The sequence below is a fragment of the Nannobrachium achirus genome (assembly GCF_963921795.1).
Source record: "Nannobrachium achirus genome assembly, chromosome: 11".
Classification (NCBI taxonomy): Eukaryota; Metazoa; Chordata; class Actinopteri; order Myctophiformes; family Myctophidae; genus Nannobrachium; species Nannobrachium achirus.
The window spans coordinates 17,148,364-17,167,543 of NC_137820.1; the positions used below are offsets into that span (position 1 = coordinate 17,148,364).

At 43.3% G+C, this 19,180-nt stretch overlaps 1 protein-coding gene across 1 annotated transcript in view; it reads left to right on the forward strand.

Moving 5' to 3' along the window:
• myrf (myelin regulatory factor) overlaps nucleotides 1-19,013 on the forward strand; it is a gene marked incomplete at both ends in the record, with an annotated part of 27,366 nt that extends 8,353 nt beyond the window's left edge. The window contains 26 exons of the mRNA XM_080736901.1: nucleotides 2,643-2,733; nucleotides 2,877-3,227; nucleotides 3,995-4,056; nucleotides 5,637-5,865; nucleotides 6,740-6,840; nucleotides 7,081-7,195; nucleotides 7,885-8,080; nucleotides 8,434-8,510; nucleotides 8,734-8,844; nucleotides 9,437-9,527; nucleotides 10,941-11,141; nucleotides 11,606-11,714; nucleotides 11,978-12,087; nucleotides 12,463-12,623; nucleotides 12,947-13,022; nucleotides 13,158-13,240; nucleotides 13,390-13,458; nucleotides 16,706-16,792; nucleotides 17,206-17,258; nucleotides 17,391-17,465; nucleotides 17,632-17,868; nucleotides 18,032-18,125; nucleotides 18,250-18,312; nucleotides 18,437-18,542; nucleotides 18,653-18,727; nucleotides 18,924-19,013. Coding sequence (XP_080593027.1) covers nucleotides 2,643-2,733; nucleotides 2,877-3,227; nucleotides 3,995-4,056; nucleotides 5,637-5,865; nucleotides 6,740-6,840; nucleotides 7,081-7,195; nucleotides 7,885-8,080; nucleotides 8,434-8,510; nucleotides 8,734-8,844; nucleotides 9,437-9,527; nucleotides 10,941-11,141; nucleotides 11,606-11,714; nucleotides 11,978-12,087; nucleotides 12,463-12,623; nucleotides 12,947-13,022; nucleotides 13,158-13,240; nucleotides 13,390-13,458; nucleotides 16,706-16,792; nucleotides 17,206-17,258; nucleotides 17,391-17,465; nucleotides 17,632-17,868; nucleotides 18,032-18,125; nucleotides 18,250-18,312; nucleotides 18,437-18,542; nucleotides 18,653-18,727; nucleotides 18,924-19,013 — 3,113 coding nt within the window. The remainder of the gene's footprint in view (nucleotides 1-2,642; nucleotides 2,734-2,876; nucleotides 3,228-3,994; nucleotides 4,057-5,636; nucleotides 5,866-6,739; nucleotides 6,841-7,080; nucleotides 7,196-7,884; nucleotides 8,081-8,433; nucleotides 8,511-8,733; nucleotides 8,845-9,436; nucleotides 9,528-10,940; nucleotides 11,142-11,605; nucleotides 11,715-11,977; nucleotides 12,088-12,462; nucleotides 12,624-12,946; nucleotides 13,023-13,157; nucleotides 13,241-13,389; nucleotides 13,459-16,705; nucleotides 16,793-17,205; nucleotides 17,259-17,390; nucleotides 17,466-17,631; nucleotides 17,869-18,031; nucleotides 18,126-18,249; nucleotides 18,313-18,436; nucleotides 18,543-18,652; nucleotides 18,728-18,923) is intronic.
• Nucleotides 19,014-19,180: the final 167 nt, after the last annotated feature.

The following is a 19,180-nucleotide window of genomic DNA, read 5'->3' on the forward strand; positions in this document are numbered from 1 at the left end:
TAGAAAGAAATTACATAAATTGACCAATTCTTGGCCATCTGACCAGTGATGTATATCGGACCAGTTACCCATATATGGAGACCCCTGGTACCCATATATGGAAATCCATGTACTGATGGTACATCCCTTTTATGCCCATACATGGAGATCCCTGTCTGAACCAGCCACACAGATATGGGCTGTCTTCCTCCATATATGGGCATTCCCATATGAGGTCCTGTTAGATAGGTTCTTAATATTGATGACATCAGGGATCTCCATATATGGGCATAAAAGGGATTCTGTTAGAGTGGTTCCCATGACATCACAACATACAATCCCTTTTATGCCCATACATGGAGATCCCTATCTGAACCAGCCACACAATTATGGGCCATGTCTTGGCCATCTGGCCAGTGATGTACTGTATATCGATGACATCAGGGATCTTCATGGGCATAAAAGGGATTCTAGGGACTACCCATATGGACTTTTTCATAGGTGATGTCACCTGTGATATCACCTGTGATGTCACAGTGATGTGTCAAGGGAACCACAGTGTCAGGCGTGACCTTCAGACAGACAGACAGAGATACACGGACAAGATGTGCCGGTTTTCATAGTAAACTTGTGACCTATGGTCGCAATGAAAAGCTCCACCGGCTGTCTGTCCCTCCGTCTGTCCGTCACGCCACGTCACGTCACGTCACGTCACGTCACGTCACACTTTTGACCCTACCCTACTCTTATCTCCGCCACCGTTGCCCCTAGCCATGCCAAACTTTGCACACACACTCCTTGGATGGCAACTCACAACCTCCGCCCCTGATTTCTCTCATGGCCCTCTTCTAGTGCCACCATCAGGCTGATTTTTGCAAAACACATTTTTGGACACTGCTCCTACAGATTTTGGCCTAAAATCACGCAAAGCAGTACACAGTATCTCTAAAGTCATGTCATCAACATGGATCTGTCCCATGTCCCATATTCCCTCCTGATGATTGGCTACGATTGCCTTCTAAAGTTTGTGTATGCGACCTGACGGTCACTTATCTTCCGATTAGGGAGTCTTACTAGTAATACTAAACAAGGATGGAAAATATATCCAGACACCTTTTGTGAATGGTAGTGATGATAGGGACCACAAGATTAGCAACATAGACAGATGAAGGATAAGCGTGATATCTTAATTGAGATTTTAAAGCAGGGAGCAAAATTGGAGGGAGACAAAAAGAGCAAAAAAGACTATTTTCCCCCAATGGTAACACTGAAATTCTTGGCATTCCCAACTGAGTAGTTGCTTAATCTATTAGTGAGAGAGAGAGAGAGAGAGAGAGAGAGAGAGAGAGAGAGAGAGAGAGAGAGAGAGAGAGAGAGAGAGAGAGAAAGAGAGAGAGAGAGAGAGAGAGAGTCAGGGTCTGCCTGCCCACCCACTGTATACCTCATCTTGACCTTCTATCAACCCCCTTCACTCCGTTCCCATCAACTCTCTCGCTCTTGTGGTTAGAGGGACATTTCCCATTCAGGAATTACAACAATAGAATGGAACGTGCTTCATTTAAAAAACTAAAAACAAAACAATAACAAACAAACAAATAAAAATGTATTATGCATAAGAGCGACTTCTACAAGCTACTAATTTTGGAGATTATAAGGGTCATGTGTTTGGGATTTGAGGAGCTTTGGCTGTGAAGGGGTGAAAATGGCTCTGGGGTGCAGCGAGGAGAGAGAAGAGGATTAATGGTTAAATAAATGATGCTACACGCCAACAAAAAATCTTGAGCGTTAGTTTAACTCTATGGGTAAATGTTTACACTTTGAGAGTTAAATTACAGTCAAATTCTACGGCAGATTTATAGTAAATGAGAACCTTTTCCATATGTATGTACGTATTTGTAATGACATATTAATGCTTCATGTTATCCTTTAATAATGTTTTCCAATTGTTTTGTTTCTACAAAAAAGGGAAAAAAAGTGACTCTTGTTTACTGGTACTGTATATCATATATGAATATATGAATGAAATATTGAAGTATGGGTTTTGAAAGTGAAGAAGAGGAGTTCAAACTAGATTATTTCAAATTTGATTGAATAATTGTCATTTTATTGAATAGCTTTTATTATACTTTTTTTTAGCTTCAAGTAAGTTACATCATAGTATGAGTCATGTTGAATGCTTCCAGTGTAGCTATACTGTAGATGCACAGAAACTGTTGTCCTTGGTTGCACTGTAAAGTTGATTACTAATGCATACTCACACTGTTTGTCAAACCTCCTTGTGTATTTTCAAGGGCATGCATAGATAGAGCTCAGTTTGTTTTCTGTAACCTTAATTCAGAAATTCTCATTCAGCAAATCATGGCTCCATTGTCATCATACTGAGGCACATACAGTAAGGTACCTTTACTTGAATACATGTATTGGTAGGCTACAAAATGAATGAGTATTCATACGTTGACAAACACATTCAAGTATGGGTAATACAACAAAACAAAATGGACCTCATCTTATTCTCTCAAATAATCTGCTGAGTTACGACATACTGTGAGCTAGTGTTGGCACTGGCTTGCTGTTGTTGGCATACGCCATATGGTTCCCATTGCTAACTCCCAGAGCTCTCCACCTCTCCTCCATGTTTCCCCCGGACCCTTTCTTTATCGCAGGTCATGATATTACCAGTTCTCTGGAGCCAACCAACATCGACACCAGTATCCTGGAGGAGTACATCAGCAAAGAGGACGATAGCACTGACATGTCAGTAGGGACTCCAAACCAACACATCACAGTGCGCCAAACCACCCAATCAGATCATGTCGTTACAAAGGAATTTGTGTCTCTGATAAGGCTAATCCTCTCTCTCTCTCTTTCTCACTCTTGAACTTTTACTTTTTTTACAGCTGCTTCTCAGAGGTCCACAGCACCCCAGGACCGAATTACTCATCTCCCCAACCAGGAGTTTCCTCCTCCGGGGGGCTGGTGTGTGGTGTGAGTCCTCCCATCCCACTGCGCCAAGGAGTCCCTCCATCCGGGCCCCCCAACTGTCAGAACCCTTACCCACCTGGGCCATCCCTAGGACTGCTCCGACACAACTACCCCTGCCTGGGGCAGCAGCAGCAGCAGCAGCAGCAGCAGCAGCAACAACAGCAGCAGCAGCAGCAGCAGCAGCAACAGCAGCAACAACAACAACAACAACAACAACAACAACAGGCTCACATCAAACCTGAGCACAGGGGCCATTACGCTCCAGGGTGAGCTGAGAGAAGCAAAAGTAGAAGTATTATTATAATAGAAAATATACTGTATCTATTTTATGTATTTAATTGAGCCACCAGGTGGTCTCACACTGCAAGATCCAGAGTGTTAATTTAACAAGCAATATAAAAATAACCGGTGCATTTACATTTTAGTTTGGTTTTTTAGACGCAAGAGGACAGAATATGACCCAATACTGAGTTGTGAGGCAGAGCTGTAATAGCAAGTGTTAGTGGTTTACCATATAACCCGAGCATGTTCTTCAAAGCAGCAGCATCATCTAAAAAGAACTTTGAAATAGTTTTTATTTTATTTTTTATCATTACTATTTAGAAATTTGGTAAACTACTTGGGTGACGCAGCATTTATTTTCCATTGTGCATCGAAACCAAACACACGCCCTACTGCAGGTCCATGATGCAACCAAGCCTTTGATTAAACTTCACAGAGACAAATAAAGTCTTGGCTGACCAAGAGGGAAGGGAGACTCATATCAGAAACAGAGTCAAATTACACCATGTCAAAAAATACACACACTCACACAATCTCGGTTTGAAGAGCTATACTCGTCTCGTCCCAAAGAATTTCTTCTTTAAATATACTAATTAAAGAGTTTAGAGAACTTATAGGGAAACATATCAGTGTGCTGAGGTGGACACTGACAAACTTCAGCATGACGCTATTTCAAAGAATTCTATACATTGAAAGTTTGTTTTCATTTTATAAGGATATAACAAAAAAATCTCTTTGTCCATTTTCTTAGGACACTACCCGAGTCCCCCCCAGACTCCAGTTCAGAGCCCTACTCTCCCCAGCAAGTGAATGGTAAGTAACTGACCAACAGATAGAGACAGACAGACAGACAGACACACAGACAGACAGACAGACAGACAGACAGACAGAGACAAAAGGAGAGAGGGAGAAAGAAAAAGGAGAGGGGGGAAGGTAATAGGAGTGAGAGAAAGAAAGAAAAACAGAGTGAAAGAAGCCAAGAAACGAAGAAAGAGGGAGAGAACAAGAGAGAGAGTGAGAGAGGGAGAGAGAGAGAGAGAGAGAGAGAGAGCACACAACAAACAGAAATGGTTAGTGCGGGCTATATCTTGTAGACTGCAACCCCTGGTCTGCCATTGAGTCAGAGAAACCCATCCACCGACCGTATGGGTTACACAGGGCCAGGGGAGCATAGATATGGATTGCAATTGTGACAAATAGTAAAAGAAGGGGTTGAGCGGGAGAGACCCAAAGACATGGAGGATCTTCGCACAGGTAGGTGTGCCCATGACTTTGTCCATCCTTCCAAGCCTGCTCTCTCTCTGCTCAAATCAATACCTGTTACTCATCACTATGGTCAATTTGAATAGAACATAGAGAACAAGAGAAATCGATTTAATGTGTAAACAAATTGATAAATTCAAACATTCAGTACAGCACTTACCTGTGATTTATTAATCCTCATTCAGACATTAACACATTTAGATGTGTATTAATAATACATTTAGAAATTGTATAGAGGAGTCATTTATTTATTAATCTATCGTTTCCATAATTGCCCTAGAAATGGAATTTCATCAGATAAATTCAGTTCCTTTGAACTCAGAATCGAGGCCTTGTTTTTAAACGCATGATAAATGAAATCGCAGTGTGCTTGGCTTTGTCTCAACATTCCGACACAAGTCGAACTGTCCTCAAAATCACTGCGTGTACGACTTGTGCTGCTCCCACACACCTGCGTTGGTCCAGCAGCCCATTAGTGAAGAAGGTGTGGGATTGTTTTATCTGATCGGCATTACTCCAGGCGGAAACAATAGAAAACACCATTAGCCAAGGGTGGAGGAAATGGGAACAAGCTGCTTAAAATAATGAAATGCAAATGCAATAGATTGGTAGGGATATAAGAGCTGAAAGGTCTTTTTAGTTTGTTTGTGCGAGCAGACATATTTGCAAGCAAGATTAATACCTAAACACACTGGATGTAATGAGTAAACATCTGGATGTAACTGGAACCCATGTGAAGCTCCGGACGTGATAATATACAGTATATTTTGGCAGACTGAGACAACATGCACTAATTAAACAAAAAGTACAGATTGTGTTTAGTGGGAGCAGGAAAAAGGAAATAACAGTTCAAGAAGTCATGTGTAGGGCTATGTGAGCATCAATAATAAGAAACAACACAGTCCTTTTATACCAGCTTGTCTCTGAATGGACTAGCCTTACTGAGGTGGTGACGTCACAGAGAACACAGCCCCCTCATTGGCTAAAGGCCCAGCCAATGAGGAGAAAGTAACGAGAAATGACGAAATGACATACTGTGGCGGCTAGGAAATGACGATCTGTAGACCAGCTTTGCAAGTCGGCAATAATTGCACAAAGTTATAAAACATTGAATTGTTGTGTTTTCGTAGACCCTCACATGCTCAGGACCATGACACCTGAGAACATGTGTCACATGACTCCCCCGCCGCTCCTTCCACCGCATGGACACTATCCCAGCATGCACCGGGACATGTACCTCAAGCCGGAGCCCATGATATCGCAGTACTCCATCGGCCCGGTGCCCGGCGCCAGTGGAGATCTGCAGCAGCAGCAAACACAGATGCTTCATCAGCTGCTGCAACATCCTCAGGGACAGGAGTAAGTGATAAAAACACAGAAGGGATAGAGCAGGGGTTCTCAAACCTTTTTAGGCCGTGACCCCCAAAATAAACATATATGAACTAGGGATCCCCACCCCGACAAGCACTTGGAATTGTAGTATTACATTTGATGTGACACGGTCCACAGATGAATATTGTGAAAATAGACGATCTACATGCGTTGCGAGGTGTTGTGAGCATGTAGATCGGCTATTTTCACAATGTTCGCCTCTTGCTTACTTAATATTTGACAGTTTGGCCAGTTTGGTATTAAAATGGTCTTGAAAGTCCTTAAATTGTCATTTCAGAAATGTGCAGATACCATGTATACACTTATACTGTGTGTTGAAGAGTGAGAAAAGAAATTACATTAAGCTAATCATCTGGGGACCCCACAAAATAATTTGGGGACCCCACTTGGGGTCCCGACCCAAAGTTTGAGTACCACTGGGATAGAGGAATGGAGGGATGGGGTAGAGCAGGTGATACAAATGGCCAGTGTATAGGGGGAGTGCGAGAAGTATGGAAGATGGAAACTCACATAGCGGTACTGCATTCAGAGACAAAGACACAAGACGCATTCGAGCGATGGAGTGAAGGAGGAGAGAATAGAGAAGAAAGGGAGAAGGATGGGACGGATTGGGGGAGGGAAATATGTGAGAGCGGGGAGCAAGGAGGGCTATATGATTATGAGGCCCGTAACACAAAACTGTAAACATCAACCATTTGAGAAAAACAATATACTATTTACTTTGCTCCAAAATTCAAATTTTTGATGGGAACTGCAGCCATGTCGTTCTTCTACTGTGAATGTGTGTGTGGTCCATTATGTGCCAACGTTTCCGGCTGTTGACGTTGTGTTTCTCCTGCAGTGGAATCTCTGGTCACCAGGCCAAGAAGCGGAAGCACTCCGAGTCTCCCAACAGTACGCTCAATTCCCAAATCCTCACAGGTATCATCAAACAAGAACCAGGTAGGCAGGCATCTTTCTTTCTCCTCGTCTTTCCTCACCTGCTCTCCGTCTCACTCTTATCTTGACTCTCACCCGCCCTTAACCTCTGGAGAAATACCACCAAATTAACAGTACCCCACCTACGCCCTCTCACAGGAACGAACGAGCCACAGACTTTTGCGAACATTCTTCTTTGAGAGTGACTGACAGGCCTGACATTATCCTTCACGTTCTAAATTAATTTCTTGGATGCTGTTTCAGGTTTAATGCAGGACGCAGACAACAGCTACTTGGACCCAAACTACCAGTGTATTAAGTGGCAGCCACACCAGCAGAACAAGTGGACACCATTGTATGACGTCAACTGCAAAGAACTGTGGGTGAAAATGTATTTCTATAGACCTCAATCTATGAGTATTGTCTTGACTGTAGCTTAGCTGCGAGAAAAAGACCACAACACAGACGTAATAGCTAGAGAGTGCTAAAAGAGGGGTAAACGGATAATTCTGCGAACTACAGAGGGATGGAGGGAGGGAGGGAGGGAGTGGAGAGGGAATGGAGGGATTGTAGATGTCTACAAATTCCTCCGAGGTGAGCTGTGCGGGGGAGGGTTTCGGTTTGGAAAGAGAACGTGGGGAGTAGGAGAGGGAGAGGGTTGGTGGGGCGACTGGGCGAGTGTGTGTACGGAGAAATTAGCGAACGCCTCTCTTTGTTCAATGCCAAAGAGAACTAAGAAGAGGGGGTAATCCTGAACTCATAGAACCTACCCAGTGGTTTATTGCCATCACCACCTGGTTGGTTTGAAGCATGCCATGCATGCCCACTTATGGGTTCAGAGGGTTTAATTGCACTTAAATCCATCAGCCATCAGTGGGGTCTTCAGAAGGTCCCAGTACTGGTGTTGTTAAGTCAGAGACTCCCCCTGGTGTTAGGCATTGACACTGCATTAGCCTAATACTCTTTCCATAGCTTGCCTCAGTTACATTCATTTTCCAATAACTGACAGCCTAGAGGAGCATTCAAACTTTCCCCACTCATCATCATGTCCGTCTTGGCAATCTGTAGGCCAATGCCCACCTACCGTGTGGACGCTGACAAGGGCTTCAACTTCTCCTTGTCCGACGACGCCTTTGTCTGCCAAAAGAAGAACCACTTCCAGGTCACAGTGTACATCGGCATGCTGGGAGATCCAAAGTACATCAAGACCAGTGAAGGTCTGCAGCCCATTGACTGCTTCTACCTAAAGCTAAATGGAGTCAAGGTAAGGCAAAGGGATGCATTATTAGTGACATTTACAGTTGTCTAATAGCCTATACTTGGTCTGCCATTATGATCCTCAGCTCAGTACCTTAAAGGGCGAGTTCACCATAAAAAAGAAATCTATCAATTACTAACAGTCACCCCATGAAAACTTGAATTCATGGAGATTTCAAGGAGATTTTCTTGTTTTAATTTTGTATTTTGTTCAATTCTTCAAATATTGGAATATTGGACCAGGAATACGATAAAAACAAAACAATATCCATGATTCGAAGGCTTCATGGGGTCAGTAATTGATATACAATCAATTAATCTGATTAATCTCAGCTAAAAGTGGTCTATCTTGTCTTGCAGTTGGAGGCCATGAACCAGTCTATCAATGTGGAACAATCCCAGTCAGATCGCAGCAAGAGACCCTTCAAGCCAGTAATGTAAGTTTGGATGATTGATCTACTGGTTTATATGTCATGTTTTGTTATTATTGGATTATTAGATTATTATTGTATGCTTTTTTTGTGTGTGACAACATTGATAAGAGAGGGATAGCATAGATTTGGTATTCAACCCCAGGATGTAGCAGTTATGTGGTCAGAGAACATTAAATGACTACCCCCATAAGGCAACTTGATTGTGCATCAGTTTCGTGTCTCCCAGGGTAACCGTGCCTCCAGAACAAGTTACTAAGGTGACGGTGGGACGACTCCATTTCAGCGAGACCACAGCGAACAACATGAGGAAGAAGGGAAAGCCCAACCCTGACCAGAGGTGAAACACCACTGGCATCCCAGTAGTTTCTGCATATTAAATATTAAACAGAAACACTTTTTTTACTACTGCAAGAACATACTGTATAGTGTAGTATATATATAATAAAATACATGGTTGAGGACTTGATGACAGCACATTGATGATGATGATGATGATGATGATGATTGTGTACCATTACAATGCGTCCAGTGGAGCACGTGGCTCTCAACCTGTGGGTCAGGACCCCCAGAGGGGTCCCCAAATTATTTTGGGGGGTCCCCAGATGATTAACTTAATGTGCAACATTGTTTTCTCACTCAACAGTAAACAAACCAACATAATGTTTAAGTGTGGGTATCTGCACATTTCTAAAGTCGCAGTTTAAGGACTTTGACAAATTAAATATTGGACAAATTGTCAAATATTACAGGCAGAATTTGTGAAAATAGCCGATTTAAATGCTCACAACGCCTCGCGTTGCAAGGCGTAAAAGGTCACGGCCTGAACAGGTTGAGAACCACTGCAGTAGAGTAGTTAAATCTCTGTGTGTGTCCCAGGTACTTCATGCTGGTGGTGCAGTAGAGTAGTTAAATCTCTGTGTGTGTCCCAGGTACTTCATGCTGGTGGTGGCGCTGCAGGCTCAGTCCCACAGTCAGAACTACACACTGGCCGCTCAGGTGTCGGAGAGGATCATCGTCAGGGTAACATCTGTCAGTCTGTGTCTGTCGGACCGTCCTTTTCCAACCATATCCCTTGTGAATGTGTCATCGGTCACCGTACAGCTGAGAAGCTCACAGTTTTTACTCCATCTCCTCCTCCATGTCATTGTTGTAATCCCATTCCATTGGCATTCCATTCCATTTGTTCTGGATTTGGTGACTGTGATCCTTCAGCATAACATACTTTTATTGTGCGGTTGTCTTTTTGTTTGTGTTCTGGATTGTTATACCAAACCATATATTTATACTGTAAGTAAAATTGGTCATAAAACCCTACTTCTTTGTTCACAGCCTGTGAACACTGAAGTAGAGCCCAGTGGCGCTTGTTGCTATGGATAGTTGGATACCATAACCAACTCAAACGTGTCATGGAGGACCCCACGGATTGATTACTCTTCTGTGTTTGACAGTGTTGCAGTGGCAGTGTTGCTAAATATGAATGGAAATGTGCTTTCTATATATTTAATTATATGTGGGCTACTGTACCAGTACTACTACCAGTAGCTAAAGGCAACTCTGTCCCAATATAGTTGCCTGTGTGGAATTCACTGCTAGTATTTATGAATCCGCATTGTATGCATAATACATGGATTTCACTGCACAAACTCCTCTGAGTAGGTACACTGTACTGTACCTCTGCAAACTATTTGGGAAAACCATTATAAGGCAACGTATTCAGTGACTTCTAGCAATTCCTAGGCTAGCTCCTCTCGGAACCTCTCCCTCCGCTATAGTATATAGCTCCGAGATGAGGTTCCTGGAAACTACATGCAAGCTGACAGTAGCTGTTCATGACGGCGGAAGGTCCGCCGTCATGAACACTTCTTACCTTTTGTGCACATCGTATCCAAAAAGTAATGGTCGGCTTTCCCTCTCTCAGATGTTTACTTTTTTAGCGTGGAAGAAAATCTAAGCAACAGGGTAGAAGCAACAAGTTTAAATCACTGTTTTTGTCAGCGTGTGGCTAGTTTTCTCGTCCCGACCGCTTTGTTGCAAAACATTTCTCACAGATGAGTGGCCAGTCTTGCATGCGCATTCCTGCTTCTGTGATATTGCATTGGGAAAAACTGTCTGACAAATACAGCGATTTAAACTCTTGTTTCAACCCCATCGCTTAGATTTTCTTCCACGTTAAAAAAAGTTAACATCTGAGAGAGGGAAAGCCAACCTTTACTTTTTGGATACGATGTGCACAAAATGACGGCGGACCTTCCCCGGAACCTTCCGATTTGGGCATGTAGTTTCCAGGAACCTCATCTCGGAGCTATATAGCGGAGAGAGAGGTTCCCAAAGGAGCTATTCCTTGGCCACGGCCTCTCCTACACTAGACATATTATGAGAGACTGGCGCTTGTATCTGAACATGTTTATCTGTTCCATGTCTGTTCTGTCCCAGGCGTCGAACCCAGGCCAATTTGAGAGCGACAGTGAGGTGCTGTGGCAGCGTGGCCAGCTCCCAGACTCTGTGTACCACCATGGCCGCGTGGGGATCAACACGGACCGCCCCGACGAGGCCCTGGTCGTCCACGGCAACCTCAAGGTCATGGGGTCACTGGTGCACCCCTCTGACCTCAGGGCCAAGGAAAATGTCCAAGAGGTTAGCACTAAACTGCCTGTGTGTGTGTGTGTGTGTGTGTGTGTGTGTGTGTGTGTGTGTGTGTGTGTGTGTGCGTGCGTGCGTGCGTGTGTGTGTGTGTGTGTGTGTGTGTGTGTGTGTGTGTGTGTGTGTGTGTGTGTGTGTGTGTGTGTGTGTGTGTGTGTGTGTGTGCGTGCGTGCGTGCGTGCGTGCGTGCGTGCGTGCGTGCGTCCGTGCGTGTTTGTGTGTTCTATTTTGAAACCATTTTATAGAGGTTTGGTCTTTGGTCTGCATGTGCATGTTATCATGCGTCATGGCTGTGTACGCCCATCCAAAGCGCTTGTGCTAAGCATTGTTTTAGTGAAACAGTGCTGGGCAGGTGTGATTGCGTGTTTTTGTGTGTCCATTGTCCTTGATCCATACATTCTCATGACCACATCCCTGCACACGCATGCCTTGTCTTTGTCACTCTGTCCCGTGTGCAGGTGGACACCACAGACAATTTGAAACGGATCTCTCAGATGAGGCTGGTGCATTATCATTTCAAGCCTGAGTTTTCGGCCGCCGTGGGCATAGAGAACACTGCAGAGACCGGTAACCCCTAGTCCCACTTCATACACATAACCCCTCTTCCACCCTCCATCCTACAGTAGCTGTTCATTTGTGGCTTTTTGTTTACAAAACTGTGCGTATCACCACAGTCACAATGTATTAATATTTGATCTTGTTGGACTTGTATGCACAGCACACTTTACTTTACTTGCTGTATGTCGCGTGTAGGTGTTTATTTATGTGTGTTGGTGCATGCCCTCAGTGCTGGCTTTCACCTTGGCTCTTATCGTCTCCCCCGCCTGCAGGAGTGATAGCTCAGGAGGTGCAGCAGATCCTGCCTGAAGCGGTGAAGGAGAGTGGGGATGTGGTGTTTGCCAACGGAGAGACCATACCCAAACTGCTGGTGGTCAATAAGGTATCAGGCACACTCTCTGTCTTTCTCTTACATACACATTCATACAGTACAGACACAGGGGTATTGCACCAAACTCTGGGCCCTGGGTACTTTAACTATTGAAAAATAGCAGATATACAAGCTCACAGCTTTTTGAAAAACCTATGTTTCTATGTCAGTGGTGCTCAAACCTTTTCATGTGAAGGACCCCCAAACGGATATTTATTTGGCCACGGACTCCCATCTCAAAATATTTAGTTCCAGGGACCCCCCAGATGCTTGTATATCTGCTATTTTTCAATAGCTAAATAATTAAGGCCCCTTCACCTTGGGCCTTAGTAACTCAGTCCCACTTTTCCCCCCCTTGTGACGGCCCTGATGGAATCCCCCCTTAAGGACCTTATCTTCATGGAGAACGTGGGTGCCGTCAAGGAGCTGTGCAAGCTGACAGACAACCTGGAGACCCGTATAGACGAGCTGGAGCGCTGGAGCCGGAAGCTGGCAAAGCTCCGGCGCCTGGACAGCATGAAGAGCACCGTGAGTGGCGGCACTGTCAGGTGAGTGGAGGGCCTTACACTTACTGGGCCCTTGTAATATATACCATTATTTTCAAAATATACAAACGGACCAGAAATGTGGTCTTAAATTGTACCTTGAACACAAGAGAAGTTATTATTTTACCAAAATACTGTATATCTGCGTATTGTATTTGTGAAGATTATTTCCAGAGTTTAAGAAACTCTGGAAAGAAAATGTTTAGTATATGGCCAGAAAAAAGCTGGCTACACACAAATATAACATATATAGGCTACAGTATATATCATTTATTTTTAAGAAAAAAAGAATCCCTATCTGATGGTTATCACTCTTATCCCTCCAGCCAATCAGGAAGTTACTTTAGCAGGACAGGTAGTGGCCCACTCAAGAAGAAGAGTGTCAACAAACCTGGGAGCAAGGTATGTGGTTGTACTGGTGGTTACTGATGCTGATTTCACACCAGCAGCAATGAGTGAATGTCAGCAGTGCAGACATTCGCTCAATGGCCGTGTCCTTTAGTGTGATCTTTGTGTTTTTTTGCATTTTATTTTCAGAGCGCACTTCCTGATCAAGGCTGTATCAGCCAGAGATTCATGCAGGGGACCATCCTGGCACTAGTCATTGTCATGGCCTTCAGGTTAGACTGAGAGAAACGGCCAATCCAGAATTCTCCTATGATTTACTGTATGTCCAATCTGGTGTGCCGTCTGCTTTGTCATCTAATCAGGGTTTACATTTCAACCATATGGGGTTTAAGTTGTTAAGATCTCTGTTTGTTGCCCTCAGCGTCATCTCCATGTCCATCCTATATGTACTGACCCTACACCATCGAGGAGACGTCACAGAAAAGGCTGAGTATGTTATCCCGCCTCACACCTTATACACAGTAAAATCCTCCCTTTTCATTTATTCCATTCCAGGGCAATTGAGTAACTGAGACGAGAAACAGTCTAAGTCCATATTTTAAAATGTTGAATATAGATATTTTTTTGATTTACCAGACTGTAAACCACAAACTAGAAGTTTTTAATCTAAAATTCTTAATGCACTCCCCCCTCATTTTGTTGAATTAGATTTTTTTACTTAAAGCTATACTTTGTAAGTTGCTAAACTAGTGGTCAGTCGCGGTATTGCTTTTTTCGTCCGTTTTTCGCCCGTTTTTCGCCCGGAGTCACCACGGACCACCGCCGCGGACCACCGGAGCGGCGCCGCAAACCACCGCAACCGATACGAATCCATGGAGTGGTAGAACGTAATTTTCTGAGCAGGATTTGGGGAATAAGAGGTTAAGAATCCTTCACCATCGTAAACACTGGTTGCTGAGGGAAGCTACTTCCTGAAGAGTCGGTTATTGGCAGTGCTTAATTTGTCAATGAAACGGTGGGGGATCCTAGGTTTCGCGTGCACACGCGCACATGCACGCACGTGCGCACACGCGTGCATGCACGCACGCACGCACGCACGCACACCCGGTGTACATTTTCATTAACACATTAACTATATATATATATATACAGTATATATCACTGTCAACAATAAAGCATCACAGAAGCCAAAAAAGTCTCTATTTGGAAGGACGAAAACATAGATGACCATATATAAACAGCACTACTGCACACAGTGCAATAGAATAATTATCTTATCTGTTTCAACAGAGGTGTGGTGTATCAAAATAGTAAAGTGAAATTGTATTTGTAAGAACACTGCTCACACAGCCAAAGTGCCAAACTCACTGTTGCTAACCAAAATATCAGTGTACAACAGTAATCTAATGTCCAGTCCAACAAAAGCAGATTCAGATTCAGTCTGATTAATTGTCCTGTGTAACAAGGATGCATTTCCTTTTCTTGTTCACGTGTGTTTTGTCCATGACTAACTGAATCCTCTTTATATGCTTGCAAATTCAGACACATGACATCTTTTTCCAGAGATGTTGCAATCAGTTCTATGAGTTCTTCATCGTCACAAAGGTCTCCCCTCCTGTCTCACAGTACTCTCACTGGCTCTCCTGTCCTCCAGTCTTCATTAAATGTAGTTTCCCTTCAATGGAGGGGACATAGCCTATAATTAGGACTGGAAGTTTTATTTAAAAAAAGCAAGCCTAAACTGGGTGTCACGTTCTCTCACTTCTCTGTCCATCAGAGCGCGCACACACACACACACACACACACACACACACACACACACACACACACACACACACACACACACACACACACACACACACACACAAAACAGCGCTGTCCCTGAGCAACAGAGCAAGCAATGTCACGACTCACGCTAATCATACCCACGCAGCGATGGGACATTTTTTTACACTCATTCACAGCATTTACTCATGGCTCTAAATCAATAACACTGCACAAGATAAATGCAAGTTAACGTGTGCTTAAAAGCCTTTTATGGCATTGAACTGAGCCTCTGTCCAAATCCCCCCTGCAGTAAGGAGCCCCCTTTCACCTGTCGCTGCTGTCCTGTCCTCCTCACCACCTCCTTCGTCCTCACTCTCTGAATTATCCTCCTCATCCTCCTCCTCTCGTTCCCCGTGCTGGTCATCGGGTGTCATCATGCCAGTGGCTGCCCCCTCCTCCTCCTCATCTGTGCCGCTGTTTACAGCACAGAGCCCCGCTGCTGCTGTGCTGTCGGCCTGTCGCTATCTGCCGAAATAACTTTGGCCTGTTTGAGGTCTGGCTGACCGACTGGTTTGAAGAACGTTAAAGTTTAGTTTGTCGCTTTGACATTTTAGCAGCCGCTTGCTTGCGTATTGTTTTGTTGCCAGGTAAACTCCATGGTAAACTCCCAGTGCAGTGTGCTGTGCAGCGTGCGACCGAGGCGGAAACAAAACAACTAGTTGCGTGAACCTGTGTCATCACGTGATTGATGTCTGTCAAACCCCTCTTTTGTTTTTCAGATTAAAACGCATACAAATATTTAAAAAATAATCAAACAAGGGTCACACCAGAACAACATAAAACAGAGAGAACATAGATTAAAAAAACAGTTTATTTATAGATTTTTATTGACAGGGAAGGTCCCGGATCCTTGATTCAAAATCAAATAGGTGGCGGATCCAATGAAATAGGTGCCGGTCAGAAAAAGTGAGGTACCGGAACAAGATCCGGCTTGATCCGGCACAAATTAAGCACTGGTTATTGGCCGGTAGTGTATCATGTGTGTATGATCTGCGATGTGATTGGCCAACGTATACACAACGTATACAGATGATGCAGATTATGTCATTTTGCCGGGAAATCCCGCCCCTGTCACTGCTAAGAAGAAAACATATAAAGAGAAGGCTTCAGAAGCTGAAAATAACGGAGTGGGTGTTCTAAAACTTTAGCGATTTAACAGTTAGGACAATTTTAAGATTTGTTTTATAAAAAAAAGTTACATGGTATAACTTTAACATATATATTAGGAATTATAAGACATAATACTTATGGAAAGTGGAAAAACAGTATATCTCCAGCAGTTGTGGAACAACAGTAAAAGTCCATACAAGCAATATTCAGCAGACAAAGGGAGCAGATAACATTAAAACAGACAATTGAACAAAATGAGGGGGGAGTGCTGAGTGCATTAACAATTTAACAGATTAAAATTGTTTGTGGTTTACAGTCTGGTAAATCAAAAAATATCTACACGTATATCAAAAATATTTAAATATGGACTTAGACTGTTATTCGTCTAAGGTACTCAATTGTTCTCAGTTACAGATGGTTAAATTGGCACAGCGTATTTTGCTATGTACTACAAAAGGGTATATCCGATAATAAAATCAAAGAAAAGGATCCGCACACCGTCAAAGAACATGCAAAAGAAATGTAGCTTTATTTCAATGTTTCGGTCACGTGGGCTTTCGTGGGAAGAACAATTGTAAATGTAAAGCTACATTTATTTTGCACATTTTTGACAGTGTGCGGATCCTTTTCTTTGATTTTATTATCAGAAATACCCCTTTGAATATATGCATTATTGCCCTACGCACCTGTCAGCCTTGACTTTAAAAACTGTGTACTACAACCAATCAACTCTCCACTTCTTCTTCTTCTTCTTTCTTTTTACTATTCCCCTTCATGTCTTTCATTTCTTGTGAAATCAGCAGCTATGTCTCCTCCTGTGTTCTCCACATTTCTTGGATGCCCCTCTTCACTGCCACTGTCACTCTCTGTTCACCTGTCTGCCCATGGTACTGTATCGCTTCCTGTCACTTTATTTCCTGTATATGTCTGCCTTCTGTCATTCTATCAATATCTTATCTTTGGATTTTCTGTCTGGATGTTTCTTTTGCCTGAGAGGAGGTCTTGGGTTGTAAATTCAGAGCATCTTATAATACAATATAATAAATATTAATCAAAATAATTGGTTAACCATTGAAGAAAAGCCATCGGAGGTAAAGATGCTATAGACAACATTCAGCCATTAGACAACACCTCTGTTCCTTATTCGCTTATCTGTAGCACTCATCTAGTTTGCAGCAGGGAGCATTATTCTTCTACGTGAAATGTTTTCTTAATCAATGTCACCTTTAATTGTATTGCTTGGCACTGAATTATTGTTTTAACAATAGTAACCTATTTACCTCCACCATGAATGGCACAGGTCCAAAGCTGCGTTGTCCAGTTCTGCTCACCTATCTACCACATCTACACCAGGTGAGCAGAGATGCTTTTACTGTTCCTGGCAGTTTTAGAAGAGCATCAGGCCATACACACTACCACACAGTGTGGTAGTTTATTTATTTTTAGCGCAATCTCATTTGCTCTTCGTTTGTCTGAACCCTTCAGCTTGCTGTTCGACCACAGCCCCAAACAACGAAACCGCTACACCTCTGTCACCAATTAACAACCAATCGACAGCTGGTGAGTATACATGCCGCCTATTGGTCATACAGCTAAAAAGAATAGCTGAATTGATACCCAGTCGTCAGGGGGAGATTTATACAACAAAGAATAAATCAGCCTTATGTTTTCTACATGTTGAACGATTGATTTCTAATTAAACTTGACTTTCTACTACACCTTTTAGATGTAGGCAGCCTGGGGCCCACACCAGGCACGATCAATAAGAAGGCAAAGTCGAGACCTATAGACAAAGACGGCCGCAACAGGAACCGTCTGAGTCATACCTCTGCACCCCTGTACTTTGCCAAGTCCAAGAGACCTCCTCCTACAGACATGGAAGGAATGGGAGGTACCAACCGTCTGCCCGGGGGGCAGCAGCAACCACCACCACCACGCAGACATCGTAGTGTACACACAGAGGGTAAGCGTAAAGAAATGGTCCTCTACGGGTCCATATAATTACACTCTCCGAGTTAAATGAACACTGGTTTTGCTGTGCCCTCTCTAGACTCGGTATGTAAAAACACAGCCATTTGTTTGCCTTTAGTAAATATGTACAACTGAATTATTCTTTGCTGTCACAGCAGACGCATTAGCTCCCTCCCTGGTTGGTCTACACATCCTGGAACCAGACCAACAGATTACTGCTCAAATCTGTCCAACCCCTGAAAGATGCAGGTGTGTTTGTGATTCATTCACCCGAACTCTGGTCTCGAGTTGACATAATGTTGGAGCTATAATGGGATTATTGTGTTTGAGTGCTTGTTCTTCTTAAATTGATGTTCTCTTATTTTGAATCCAGCTACACAGTATCTCTCCACGGGAACAAGAACTCCTCCATCTCACAAATCACTTTACACATGATGTGAGTGTAGAAGCAAAAGTTCAACAAGTTCCTTTTTTTACACCCCACATTATGTAGACTTAGACTAGCATTATTAACACATAAATAATGTATTTATGTGAATATGTAATTGTTTACATTACAGGTCCAGTAACAGCGTGTGGGTACGACAATGTGGAGCCACCAAGGGCCGATTGTGTCCAGACCACAATGAGACAGAGCTCTATGGTGGACAGAGGACATCTACCAAGGTACACACAGCTAAACATAGGTCCCAGGTATCATCAAAACAAAGATTTTGCATAGTGCTACTAAGATTATTGTTATTTTTAACTTCTCACTTTTTCTTATTGCCTCTTAGGGGACTCACCACCTGTGGTCAGTGCCAGTGCTGTCTTTCCAAGACGTCACTTATCACTTCCGCGTCTCTCTCACTGTGAGTAAACCTGGTCATTCAAACACAAGTGCAGTAGCATTTTAGTAGAATTCATCATGCTGAAATGCATTCTCTTGTGACTTACAGTCAGATGTTTGGGTTTGCTGTTAATTGGGAACTTTAGAAAAGTAAAGTGTCATGTGCTGATAGACCAACATTCCCTGAATGTCCTGCGCTATGGTCTTTCCTTTGACAGAATGAAGTGAGTTGTTCTCCGAAGAAAGCTAACGAGATGACCACATCGTACTCTGACCACCATTTTCTCATTCAAAGCAGCTGCATGTGAGAATGAGCCTGATCTTGACCCAGCGCTTTCAAAAAACAGCCTATTTTCTTCTTCATGGTCCAGTTTGTATGCTTTTGTGATGGAATAGTGTTTCTCACACTCTTGAACTTGATTTTTTAAAGAGAGACCTATACAAACTATCCACCACATCTCCTTCTCTATGCACT